Source organism: Plectropomus leopardus, chromosome 2 (assembly GCF_008729295.1).
Source record: "Plectropomus leopardus isolate mb chromosome 2, YSFRI_Pleo_2.0, whole genome shotgun sequence".
Classification (NCBI taxonomy): domain Eukaryota; kingdom Metazoa; phylum Chordata; class Actinopteri; order Perciformes; family Serranidae; genus Plectropomus; species Plectropomus leopardus.
In genome coordinates this window covers 24,743,663-24,757,014 of record NC_056464.1, presented here as the reverse complement: position 1 = coordinate 24,757,014, position 13,352 = coordinate 24,743,663, and the positions used below count along the sequence as shown (strand labels likewise).

The following is a 13,352-nucleotide window of genomic DNA, read 5'->3' as shown; positions in this document are numbered from 1 at the left end:
TTCAAGATGAATTTCCCTACAGGGACAATCAAGTATATCGTATTGTATCGTATCGTATCGTATCGTATCGTATCGTATCGTATCGTACTGTACTGTACTGTACTGTATCGTACCGTATTGTACCGTATCCTATCCTACATAATTGAGGTAGGAGGCTGAGATGACCTGTGTGCTGCAGGCTGTCCTCCCTCATATGATCAGAGCAAAGGAGGAAGTAAAGTCACACAGTATAAAGAGTGACCACGTGGGAAGCAAGGCTAGGGTGATGGATGGGTCTAGTAAACATGGGACTTTGACCCAGGAGAGTTTGTGCCACGAAAAGCTGGAGATTGGTGTGTGTCCAATACGAAACCAAAAGTTGCCGCTTTTCAGCGACTTTTCTGCCACCCAACTTGGCACCCTGATGTTTAACAACCTGTCGCAACTTTTCTAAGTGACTTTTGTGCAGCCATATGTTGGCAGTCTAAGCCAAAACTGTATCTTTGCCTACCCATAACCTTTTAGTGTTTTAGCCTTTAAAAACATAAAGTTTAAGTGTAACTACAACATAATAACATACAAATGTAACTTATCCATGGTTTGCAGAAATATACAATGCCAAAATTTTCACTGGCACTGGGGTCAATTCAGTAGGCCAAATTGATTTTTTTTTTTTTTTTTGTAATAATGGTGCACTGACCCTGTAAGGTAAAAGTAATATATCAACACAGTTTCCTATTGTACATACTTTGCTGCTGAATATGTAAAATATCATTCAGCCAGTGGGGTAGATCTGTTTGTTTGTAATTTGGGAGACCTAACCCTTCAAGATCAATGAATTCATTATGAAAAGACAACTTCCTGACTATTATGGGACATTAGTTGTCATATCATCAATGAAAAGCATACAAAGTATGTTGCAAAACAAAATACAATGACACATAACTGCACTACACACCATTAACTGAGTAAATAAATAATTTTTTTTATGGTCAACAAAACCTGAGAATGTTATTGAAAACTGCACTGAAGTGTGAAGCAACAAAAATAAACCATTAAAAGCAGTCTTACCGCCCCAGTGTGGTCCTCCATGTCACAAGACTGAGATGTCTATCAGCTGCTCTGTGTATCTTGCAAGTTGGTGTCATGACCTGTGGCTCTGAATGCTGCTGAAGACCATGCGTGCGACTGAAAGTGTTGCAGAGACACAGAATGATCTTTGTGCCTTTTTGTGTTACTGTAAATGTGTCCTCTGTTTGAGTGTGTGTATACAGGGCTGTAGCTAATGTTAATCTACACTGCTCTGCGTTTACACTCTCTGATACATCCTTTCTCTGTCTATGTATACTGTATTTTGCAGAGGTTGTAGTTTGTGTGTGTATGTGTGGAGTATGTGTGTGGAGTGTGTGTGTGTGTGTGTGTGTGTGTGTGATAGAGAGAGAGAGACATAGAGAAAGATCCCCTGTGTCAGCAGGAGAGCCTCTGTGTCACCAACACAATCAGCAGAGTCTTTATATCAGGACCAGAGTTTCCACCATTAACTGTCCTCAGGGTCTCAGGATAGGATCCACTGTGGAGCTGCAGGGCAATAGTTCATTTGCATGCAAAGCCTTGAAACAAGGTACAAGGTAGATTAATTATTCATTTTTTTAAACTATGTTCAGAAAAAAAAGAAAGAAAAAAACTACTTTTAAAAGATTTTGAAGAAAAAAAAACAGAGCCAAAAAGAATCAGCTTACCTTGATGTGTTGATGTTTTGGAGCAGTCACAGACGCTGTTGTATTGGAAAGAAAAAAATAAGTAGGAAACACACACATATTTAAAAGGACATTTTAAGGGACAGTTCACCCCCAAAAATGCTTATGTTTCCTTGCTGTAGTGTTATTTATCAGTCTAGATTGTTTTGGCGTGAGTTGCCTAGTGTTGGAGATATCAGCTGTAGCAATGTCTGCCTTCTCTCCAATATAATGGAACTTGATGGCACTCCACTTGCAGTGTTCAAACCGCCAAAAAATACTTTTGAAAAACTCAACAGTAATGTCTCTTCCCAGAAATCATGACCCAGTTACTCAAGGTAATCCACAGGCCTTGTTTTGAGCAGTTTTATGTAGGAACTATTTTATTTCTATCAAACTACACACACAAATCACTGTGCAGAAGAAGCATTTATCTACTCATGAATGAGAGGCTTGTGCCATCCTCCTCGGCTGAGTTGTAATGTTGCCTACCTCAGCAGTGCTAGGTGAGCCAGCCATTGATGCACGCTTCCTTCTGCAACAAATTCTCACTCCCAATACTGATGCTTGGTCATGAACTGCTATTTTTACCTGGAAATGTACAGTTACTGTTTGTCAAATGCATACATATAGATTTAAAAAATATATATATATATAGACTTAAATGGAAAAAAAGGTGGACTCTCTGAGGTTTAGGCAACAAAAGAACATGGTCGCAAATAACAATACAGTTTGGCATCAAATGAGTATGTTTGTTACGAACGTAATATAACTTTACTTATATAGTAATGCACTACATTGTTAATAAAATGACTCAACTGACTTTTCTTTTCACATGGAAAATAAAAAGCAGACTCCAGGGTGAAAGTGCAGAGTTTGACCCATCCACCGTCACCCCCACCCACCCTATACAGGCTTTCTTGCTCTTTATATAATGGTTGTTGCTTGAAGCATCAAAAAATGCATCAATGACCTGGGAATGAGACCAGTTTTTCAAATATATTTTTCTAGTGCTTTGAGCATCACAGACCAAGTCCCATCCAGTTCCATTATATTCAAGAGAAGGCAGACATCTCTATAGATGATATCTCCTACACTTGGGGGTGAACCGTCGCTCTGTTTGTTTGTGTGCAGTATTTGTTAAATTCGCCTAAGAAGACATATCTTAAGACATAAGTGTGTTTACCATTATGTCATTCTTTTTCTGTTTATTCACATGAACTTCTGCTTACATTATTGTATATAGTAAAGTGCTACTGTCAAATCAAATGGTGATGAGACACAGGCTGGCAAGGAAAGATTCCCATAAAATCTTTAACAGTGAAAAGAAATAAAAGAAGCATTAAGGATCTCACAAAAAAGGGGCAGCTTACAAGTCTGGCTGGTGCCTAATGGACAGCATGATGAAATAAGAATGAGCTACCCTCCCAGCTGATATCTGGCTGCTCCTTCTGCACATAAAAGAAATTATAAATGAAAGAAACAATGTTTTTCTCATAAACTAGATGTTATTTTTGTAGTTTGACCATTATCATTTATTTTTCCCCCCAATGGCACCTTATATACTTCTTTATCTCACTAAGGACCGTCTGTTTTAATAGCCTGTGGGACTTTAACCTCTTACAAACACACACACACTCACACTGTTTATTTCTGTGATTTTGCATCAAGTATCTGATTTGGTAATGTGGTGTTTTAAGAATCTGTCATTTGTTTATTCATGAATGTTCAACTGCGTATACAAGTAAGTGTTGCCTGTAGTGGGAATTGAACCTCTTATGCTCTTGTGAGAGGGCTGGGTCCCTCGGCCTTAGACGCCCTCAGTACAACTTGCGCACACGCACATGCACACACACAGATGTGAACATCCAGATCTCCAGTGTGGCAACCAAATGAATAGAGCTGAAGAACAGGCTGAGTAAGGACGAGGAAATGGAGAAAAGAAGGACGGTGCTGGCTGCAAAATAAAATCACTGAAGGGGCATCTAAAATTAGCAACAAGCACTTTTGGTTTCTGCAAAACTGGAGTGCATCATTTAAATTGTACATGAAAAATGACTCTCATCCAGAGAGGAAGGACAGGAGGGTACTGAGGGTGGAGGACGGACTGAAAATAGGAACAGTTGTTGAAATAGCCAAAAAGAAAACAATTACCTTATTATTATTATCTTTATTCATGGGAAATGAGTAAGAAATAATGTTGTACACCAACTGTTAATACAATAATCTATTAAAAATCTTGTGTTCTTTTTTCTGAAAACATGTTTCCTTTGTGTTATGGTGCTGATGTGTAAGATAAAAAAGGATGTTAGAGAATTATTGAAGCTGATATTAGTAATCATACAGCAGTCATTAATCTGCATTATAATACTGGTAGACTGGCACCATCAAAGTAAGTCTAGAGATTTTAAAATGACGAAGGGTCCTTTTTATGTACATGAGGAATACTGACTAAAAGGAAGCATTATAATGCTGTTAAGGTTAACCTTGCTTGAATGTGCAGACCTGTATGGATAAGAGACTGACAAAACATGCATGCACATTAAAATAGTATCTTGGATAAATAAAGGTGAAAAGTATATAACAAAGTCTTCAGCCCAAAGTGACGACGAAGGGCCTGTACACCTCTCTGTAGGCGTTTCGGAGCAGAACGTACGGGAAGCAGCTCTCCAGCATGTCTTGGCTCAAAAATGGTGATTCCTCCACAATCTGAATGAATAAAGTGTTGAAAGAGTTAAAACTGATGATGCTCTGTACAAATCCCATTAAAAGACCAAAATCGGTCTACTCCAAGCAATACATAGTAATTTCAACTAATTTCCTAAAACAGCTGGGCACTGGAGTTTTTAGGACACAACAGGAGAAAATAGAGCATTTGTTGGGGGCTTTTTATACATGAACAAATACAAATTTAGGGCTTTCCCAAACCAAATTTGTGTCAAATGTGAAGAAATTCCCTCAAGATATTCTTGAGATATACTGTTCACAAGAATGTGCTAGATGTACGTACAAAGGGACAACCCGAAAACATATGCCTCCGACCTCAGCTATTATTTATTGATTATTGATTATTATTATATATTTCACATGGCTTTGGTGTAGGCACAAGTCCATATGTTTATTCTGTGCAGCATTCCTCAGCAAAAATATTTTTCTATGGACATACTCGCGAGCAATTAAGGCAGTAGATGTTGTATATGGGATTAATTAAAATCAACTACAGCACCCACGATTATTGTATTGAAGGAACATTTCACTCAGTGCAACAGAGGCTCACTGATGTATTTTTAATTTTTCTGGGACAAGAGCAGAGGTAGGATCAATTCATTGGCAGCTTGGGTATTTTCATGGAATTTGTTGACAATTCAAACACATTGATTACCAGAAGTCTTATACAATGAAAACATTTGCACTGTAATTATTTTCTAAACACAGATTTACCCTAATATATGTTAAGGATATGATGGCGTTTATGATGTGTTTATTGCGCACTTCAGTGTAGGCTGAGATTTCTTTGAAATCTTAATAAAGTCAAAAAAACTCTCTCCATTTATTTGGAATTTTATCTCCAAATTACATATGGATACTTACTATATAGATTTTATGAGATGTCCTTCATGACTTTATTGTTACTCACTCACTTATTTATTAGTGCTTTAAGATAATAACTAATATAATAATAACTAGTCTTATTGAAGCCACTGCAGCCATGATGACTATTGTAAAGAGAAAAACCTCAGTTAACTTAGGGTTATAGGTAGCGATGTCTTGACCGGATTGGATGGACAGCTATCGGGCCTTATCAACGCATTTTTAAACTGATCGGTTATTTTGAGCATGCGCCCTGCCCGATCCTTTGTTTATGTCCTCCATCACACAGGTGTTGTAAACAGAGAGCATGATTTGCTGGAGATATTCAGATTTTATTGTATTGCTGCTACTCTACTAAGTAGAGCCTTTTTTTCATTTTAAACTTAAGCTGCTATGCCACTTTATGTGGAATTAGAATTTTTGTTGTTTATTCATCTTGTTCATTTCAAGTGAACTACTCTGCTGTAAATAAGTGGAGCTGTGGCAGATTTTTATTTGTTGTGACAGGGAATGTTAAAGTTAACCTATAACACGACTACTGAAGTGGAATTGTGATTATATTACTAATTTAAAGTAAACTGTACTTTTCCAATGCTAGTGGATTTGAGAGCAATTTCTGAAGACAAATTTTAGTTTGTTTCTTTGTTACTTTGTTGAAAAAACAAATGCTGCCCTTAGCGGAACTGTGATAAGAGTCATAAAAATAACATTACTATTTTGTAAAATAAAAATAAATGGATAAATAGATAACCCAAAAGGAAGTGTTTGGATGCAGATGTTCCCATTGTATTGCACTACAGAGCTATTAAACTGCCAAGCACACACACTGGATTAATTTGAACTTACTTTAAGTACTTAAAATGTGTAGTGCAGCTGTGTTATCTAGGTAAATATGAATATCAGATTGGGACTCGGTATCATCAGATTCTCAAAATTAAATAACCCGGATCAGGATTGGGTGCAAAAAAAACTTTGTTTAGGACATCTCTAGTTACAGGTTTCCATTAATAAACCAAATATGTCTTACCGTAAATCTGAAAATACATTATTAGTATTGTACAGGCAGGCCTACCATGTGCAGGAGCAGGTAGATGGAATCTCTGTTTTTGCTTTCCATTCTTTCCACATTTTGTCCCAACTGAAGCAGAGTGGAGGAGGCCAGCTGTGGAAAAACACAACGTTAAAAAAGATCAAACGACTGGAACGTTTTTACACTGCTGGACGTGATCTCAGCTGGGGCAAAGGTTGGCAGTGTCTTGAGAAAGCTCTTAAACTGAAATACTGTCGAAGTGATGTGCCCAAAAAACAATTCATCTCTCATCATTGATATAATAAATTGAAGGCTTTACTAAGATTCTTTGCAACATGCCCCCTGCATAATCTGTAAAAGGATTTATTGGTGCCTGATCTTGATGCAAAGGAATTTCTGCTTTACAGTCCGCATTACAGAGGTCTATCAGGTGCACTGTTTAACTGAAGGTGAATTTCCATCCTGAGTTTTTTTTGGTTTTTTTTCCAATTTTTAGAAGCCTCAGGACGTAAAACCATTCAGTATTCCGTACACAAATAAGCAAAGATTAGAGAAAAGCACAATTTTCAGGGTTCCCAAACATTGTCATGTACAAAATTTCAAAACTTTTCCATAGCATTTTAAAGATCCATAATACAAATTTCAATGACCATTCACCACTTACAACATGAAAAGAGCCATATGATACAAGGTATTCACAATGGTAATTATGTCATTGTCCATTATAGCAGAAAAAGCTCCCAAAATAATGGAATGAGCATTTTAAATGAAATCAAAGAGAATTGGCGCTCCGAGTGAGTCGAAAGCCCTGGGCTGCCCATGTCAAGTGCTCTATCTCAAAAAAATGCAGCACAATTCAAAAGTATTAGTGCTGCATAGGTATGGGAACTTTGGGAATCGTGCCCCTACATGTTAAATCTTACTGTCACAACCTTAATTTCTTGCCCATCTTCTTTGGTGTTTCTCACGCATGTAAGATTCAAACTCTATTCTAACAGAATTTGAGCTAGCTGGCATACATGGAGCGAGAGACAGGGGAGAAAATGAACATGTACCAGGTAAAGCTATGCAGAATGTTGTTACAGTACATCAGCAGCTACAGAAAATAAGTCTGCCGTTATGTTATATTTCATGAAAGGTTAATTATGGAAGATTACTGTAGCAATGAATTTCAATTCAAGAATTCAACAACTTTTCCAAAACTTTTAAGGATTTTACTAATTCCATGACTTCTCCAGGCCTTGCAAACAAGATTGTGGACTTCCCTGACTTTTACAGATTTTTCATGACTGTGGGAACCTTGAATTTTGTGCAGCAAAATGTAGATTTACTAAGGTAAGCATCATGCAACCCTTTAGGTTCATCTTGTAACCCCTTGCTGTAACCCCTAGGGACCACTTTATTAATTTACTGATGTGTGTAACCGCAAAACTTCATGAATCTGACCTTTTTTAAAAAAAATTTTTTATAATTAGAATAATGTTAATTGTTTTCAACTTACCAGCAGAAACTCTTTGAGGTGCTGCTCTATGTTCTTGTTCTGAACAGTGAACATGGCAGCAGCCAGCTGGTTGATTGCTGCAGCTAAACAGTGGATGTTGTTGTTGTGGCCTGAGAAAATAAAAACAGAGAATTCAACACTGACAAACAGAGAGAACATTATAGCATGGCCTGTAATTTCAGCCACAGAGAGGATGTTTTCATTGGCCTGACAATTAGAGAAATTCACTCAATGATCCGTAACACTTAAGAGGAAAGTATACTGAGCATGCTTCCTCCAGCTCACAGGGTAAATCTATTTCCAACATGCCAATGGAAAATAGAGACAAAGAAAATAATCTGAGACAAACGCCACCCTGTGCTTTGATAGAAATCTTGGCTATTTGCTGCTCTTAATGTTGCAGTCCAGGCTTGGAGCCAAGCGGTTAGGGTCAGCAGGGCCACATGCCAAAAGTAACTTTATCGATGCACGTCAGCCGAACTTATCTGTAAACAAAAATCTTTCAACAGAAACGTGTTTCTCATTAACCAACATACTTTGTTTTGGACCATGTCAGTTGGACTGGAAAGTCTGATGCACAGAGATGCTAACGAGTCTAATGTTTCAGGGTGGAGGACCTTTTATATACTCTATCAGCAGCTGGTAAGAAGAAGTTATTAGTATTTGGTTAAGGTTTGGCAAGCAGTTTATAGCAGCTGAAAATGAATGAATATGCACCTCCATGCTCTCGGCTGTAGGCAGAGTTGGCGTCCAGAGCCAGGGAAGGCAGGGACACGGCGATGTAGACCAGCAGCAAACAGGACAGCTTGTACTCCTCGTCAACTGACATGTTGTCTGCAGATTTTTCATAGAAAATATAAAGAGATGAAAGAACACTCGCTTCTTCTGGTGACAAAGCAGGTGAAGCTGTCTACAGAGTTGGCAGTAACAGTTTTAATGTTACCTGTCTGCATGCTGCCAATAGCTGCAACAAGGGAAGGATCAATATCGCAAGTCATCCCAGCAGCAGAAGCCAGCTCAAAAACACTTAGAGTCACCTGTAAGGTCACAAATTATTAAGTTAAGTGTAGCTAAAACAAGTCGTTTAAAGGGACAGTTGACCCAAAAACAAAAAATATATCTAATTCCTCTGATCTGTAGCGCTATTTATCAATCTAGATTATTTTTGTGTGAGTTGCTGAGTGCTGGAGATATCTTTGTCCATCTTCTCTCCAACGTAATGGAACTAGATGGCAATTGGCATATCTCAAACCCTCGGCAACTCTAACCAGAACAATCTAGATTGATAAAGCACTACAGCTAAGAGGAAAAATATACACTTTTGATTTTGAATCGTCCTTTCAATGCTTCTGCAGCAAAGATGTGCATGAGGCAGACATGAAGTGTGATTTAAAATTTAATGCACCTTTTAATTTTTTATCATTTTGTTGCATTTTATGGATGATAAACACCACAGGAAAACAGCCAGCAGGACGCTGATGTGAGTTTTTTCAATTTATGTAGCAGCCACAAAAGTTGCAAACAGTGTGTGTAATGACACTAAATCAGTGGTGGTTGCCTTTGTCTTGACACACAGGTTCTGATCTGGCCCTATTTCTGGTTGCATGCATGGTTGGCCTGTCTGGGGAGAATGTTTCCACTGATGTGGTTTACAGTGCCGAGCTGCAGCGGCCGTCAGAGTCTCTCTCACGGAGGCATGAGGGGGCTGCTGACGTCTTTGGGGTTATCCTGGCCCAGGCTGTGGCACGGCTGTCATGCCTCAATCAGAGGCCAGACCCAAGTAAGGGAGGGGGAGTTCATGAGTCACAGTCACATGGATTGCTCCAGAGGGAGATAAGGAATTTAATTCGGTTGGTACTAGAGAATAAAAAAAAAGAAAAGAAAATGCTTCTCTGCAGCTCTCCTGCTCAGATCAACTGTTGCACACAGTCTTTGTGCTACAGTATATTCTGCATTCTTAACCTCTGGTGGCAATCAGTCAATTCCCCAAAGTCTTAAATGTAAATACATTTGAGTTAATATAAATACAATAATATGCCTTCAACCTAAATTCTCCCACAATAAGTCGGCCCTGTGAAAATAAACTGTTAATATATTGTTGATAAACTGTGATGGGATGATCGCACATGCATGCACATGCACATGCACAATGAAACCCTGATTACTGCACTCCAATTCCCCAGTGGGATCTAAACATCTGGATGCTGTTTGCACAGTGTAGCTGTCACAGTCTTACACAAGCTGTGTTTTACCTTGATGTCAGTTTCAGGGGAGACGCAGTCCCTCAGGCACTCGATGGGTCCCATCATGTACGGACAGTGCTTATTCAGGATCTAAATTATAAGATTATATGACACAATATTGCTGAGATCATACAGGATGAGGAAAAGATTCTAGTAATATGTCAAACTGTCATGGGACCATAATTCACCTAAAACATTTTGTTTCTTATATAAATGTTTTTAAAGCACTGTGATTAAAAGTGTCAGATCTGTTGTCTTAAATACTCATAAAATAAACAGGGATGATACATAACAATGATGTGTGTATGATGAGCTATAAAGTTGGTCTTATAATAATCTGTCATTCAGTCTTTTGAAATTAGATTAAACTTTGATGGAAAAAGACAAAATTGTCACCCAAGGTCCACTTACTGGTATTTTTTGCTTCCAAAGCTCTTAACTGCATGTTACAGAGTTGCTCATTTTTCATCATATGATTCAGGTAAAAAACTGCAGTCACATGACAAGAGGTGACTTTTGTATATAATGAGAAGAGAGAAAACTCTTGATGAAGACTGTGAGATGCTGTTGAAAGCTCGAAGCTCAAACACTGAAATTGTTTTCTAAAAGATGACCATGTGGGTTGTTTTTACAAGCTTATTATGACCCATATTTACAATTTTGTTAGGGAGCGACCTCTAGTGGCCATAGTAACTCTGACAGGAGCAGGAAAGGGAGTCAGGTAACGTAGCATAATAGCGATAAAGTTGATGTAGAAAGGACACTGGGGTGGATGGATGGGTCAGGAAAACCAAGACTTTCACCCAAGAGACCGCTGTTTGTGTCCCATGTGAAGCAAAAGTCAACAAAGTTATTTTAACTACGTATCGAGCAACATGATCTATTTCTTGTATGTTATATGTCACATGACATTCATCACATTACATTTGTAACAAATGTGACATAGTGTAGTTATTTTAACCCAAATCATGATTAGTTTTTCCAAACCTAACAAATTATTTTTGGTGCAACTGCGTCAGTTTCTGTCATATATAACTTATTCTGTCATTTTATATGACACTGGTAGGACCGTTATTTTAGGAAACGCTTCCGTGGGTCGTATTAGAGGGGAGGAACAAATTATTTATACAGCTGTATCGGTTTGAGGACTTGTCGGAAAAGCTGGTAGGTTAATCTTAAGGTACCTTTTTGAAGTGTTTTATTTGTTAGACCACTTTTGCCATGGTCAAGAATGAACTTTCACTCAGCTTTATACTACCAGAAAACATTATTGGACATTACATCTTTCAGACAGTCCTGTGCCATCGATCTGAAGGACAGGATCACCCCGATGATCGTCATCCTCTTCAGCACGTTCTCTCCACCTACAAGTCCATATGAGACAGATCAGAGTGTGTATGTGACGCTATGAAGCAGTGAACTCCACTACAACACTGTGCATGGACACACGACAAATTGCTATTGTAAGAGCGTGTAATCACTGGGCGAATAAAATAACCATCCTAAAGTGTCTGACAGCTCACATGGTTATTTGCACTTTGAATTAATTTCTACTACACTACTGTACTGTTACTGTGCTGCTCAAGTAAAAGCGACCAAGTAATAAGATTATATGTTTTGCTTTTTATGAGATTTTTAAAGCAAAGAGATCTAAGAATAAAAAAAAACAGCATTATTGTACTGCTGGATTTTGTGATTAAAGGGATAGTTTGGTATTTTTAAAGTGGGGCTGTGTGAAATACTTATGTATAGTCAGTGTATTACATACAGTAGCTGGCAGACAGCACGCTCCCGCTTTGCAGAAACAGATAGGGCTTGCACCCCATAGGGGTTGATATCAAAACATATTTTAGCCACTGTTAAAAGGCCTACTTAAATAAATGGATATCAGTCTAAGCGGACCCTGTATGTTAAGTATCTTCAGTGCTTTACCTCGCTGTCACACAGCCTTTTCCTTTGGCACTACATTTCTCATCTGCCACTGGCCAGCTCTTCCAGGTAGAAAGTGTAGTTAGCAGCTGTTAGTGGCTGTTATGCGACCCGACTGAAATGAAATTTCACATTGAAAACACTCTCAATACAGCTTCCACTTAGACTGATATGGTATTCTTTAGGAAAGCCTTTTTTAAGAGGCTAAAACATGTCTTGATATCAACCCCTCACAGCATGGTAATGCTGAGCTTTTGTGGTGCACGCCAACTGCCAGCTACTGTATGTAATACACTGACTATAGATAAGTATCTCATATAGTCCCACTTAAAAATCCCGAACTATCCCTTTAAAGTTTCAGAAGGAAGAGATCAGACGTAGACACATCCCTAAATTTATTTAAATAGTCTTTGCATATAAGTACTCCAAAAGTGTCTTCTTACATCTGTCTTTCTAATTAAATCACTAGCAGCAGCTCACTACACACAGAGACATTTCAGGCTGTGCCTTCTTCACACCCTTTTTTTTGAAAGAATTATTAAAAAGATAATTTGTGACTGCTTGCCCCATGCATAAATTAAATGGGTTTTTGCTCCTTACTGACAACCCCCTAAGCATTTCAAAACACTCAACAGAAAGACAATATATAGAGCCCATTCACTCCTGTGTTTTATGCAATTTATTTTTTGCATTTATTTAGTCTATTTTTTGCATTTTATCTGGTTATTGGTGCCTGTAGTTGGTGATGTTAGTTCCGTCTTCTCTTATGAATTAAATTAGTGATGTACAAAGGACTGAGTCCTGCCGGGCAGTCAGCCAGTATAGACATGATAAGGGCATCTGCTTGGAGTGATTCATCTACAGTACGTCGCTTCTTGCTATCGTTCCTCCTCTCTGTTGTCACGTTCCTTTCCTCACTTTGTACGTTGTGCACCACCTGATCTCTTTCTGTACCTTCTCCACATCTACACCTTCTATTCATTCCTTTCCTTTTCAACCCCCCTACCTCTTCTGTCACATGTCCTCCCACGCTCCTCTCTCCACTTCTCACCTGTCAGTCTCTTCCTAAGATGGGCCATTTCCTCAGGCTTATCAAAGTTGTTCCTCATCTGCACCAGGATGTCCATATTCTCAATCACCAGTTTCTAACAGAGGACAAGAAAGTGAGATAACTGATAAACTCCCTTCAGGTGAGAGTAATGATAGAGAGAGGTCATGGCTGTGACAGATCTGTCTCTCAGTAAGTTCAGAGGTGCAGCAGTGCGACTCCTCACTTGAAGGTGTCAAAGTGGGGAGCCTGACACAGTACAGCAGCAGCAACTGTTTAAAAGAGATTCATGAGT

General features: G+C 38.5%; 1 protein-coding gene across 1 annotated transcript in view; it reads right to left on the bottom strand.

Annotated features, from left to right (window-relative positions):
- Positions 1-3,870: 3,870 nt before the first annotated feature.
- The window catches only part of nckap1l (NCK associated protein 1 like), a 33,744-nt gene continuing 24,262 nt past the window's right edge, over positions 3,871-13,352 (bottom strand). The window contains exons 24-31 of the mRNA XM_042506038.1: positions 13,061-13,154; positions 11,362-11,444; positions 10,090-10,170; positions 8,781-8,874; positions 8,555-8,671; positions 7,838-7,947; positions 6,379-6,468; positions 3,871-4,424 (exon numbers count right to left, since the gene is read on the bottom strand). Coding sequence (XP_042361972.1) covers positions 4,308-4,424; positions 6,379-6,468; positions 7,838-7,947; positions 8,555-8,671; positions 8,781-8,874; positions 10,090-10,170; positions 11,362-11,444; positions 13,061-13,154 — 786 coding nt within the window. The 3' untranslated portion in view covers positions 3,871-4,307. The remainder of the gene's footprint in view (positions 4,425-6,378; positions 6,469-7,837; positions 7,948-8,554; positions 8,672-8,780; positions 8,875-10,089; positions 10,171-11,361; positions 11,445-13,060; positions 13,155-13,352) is intronic.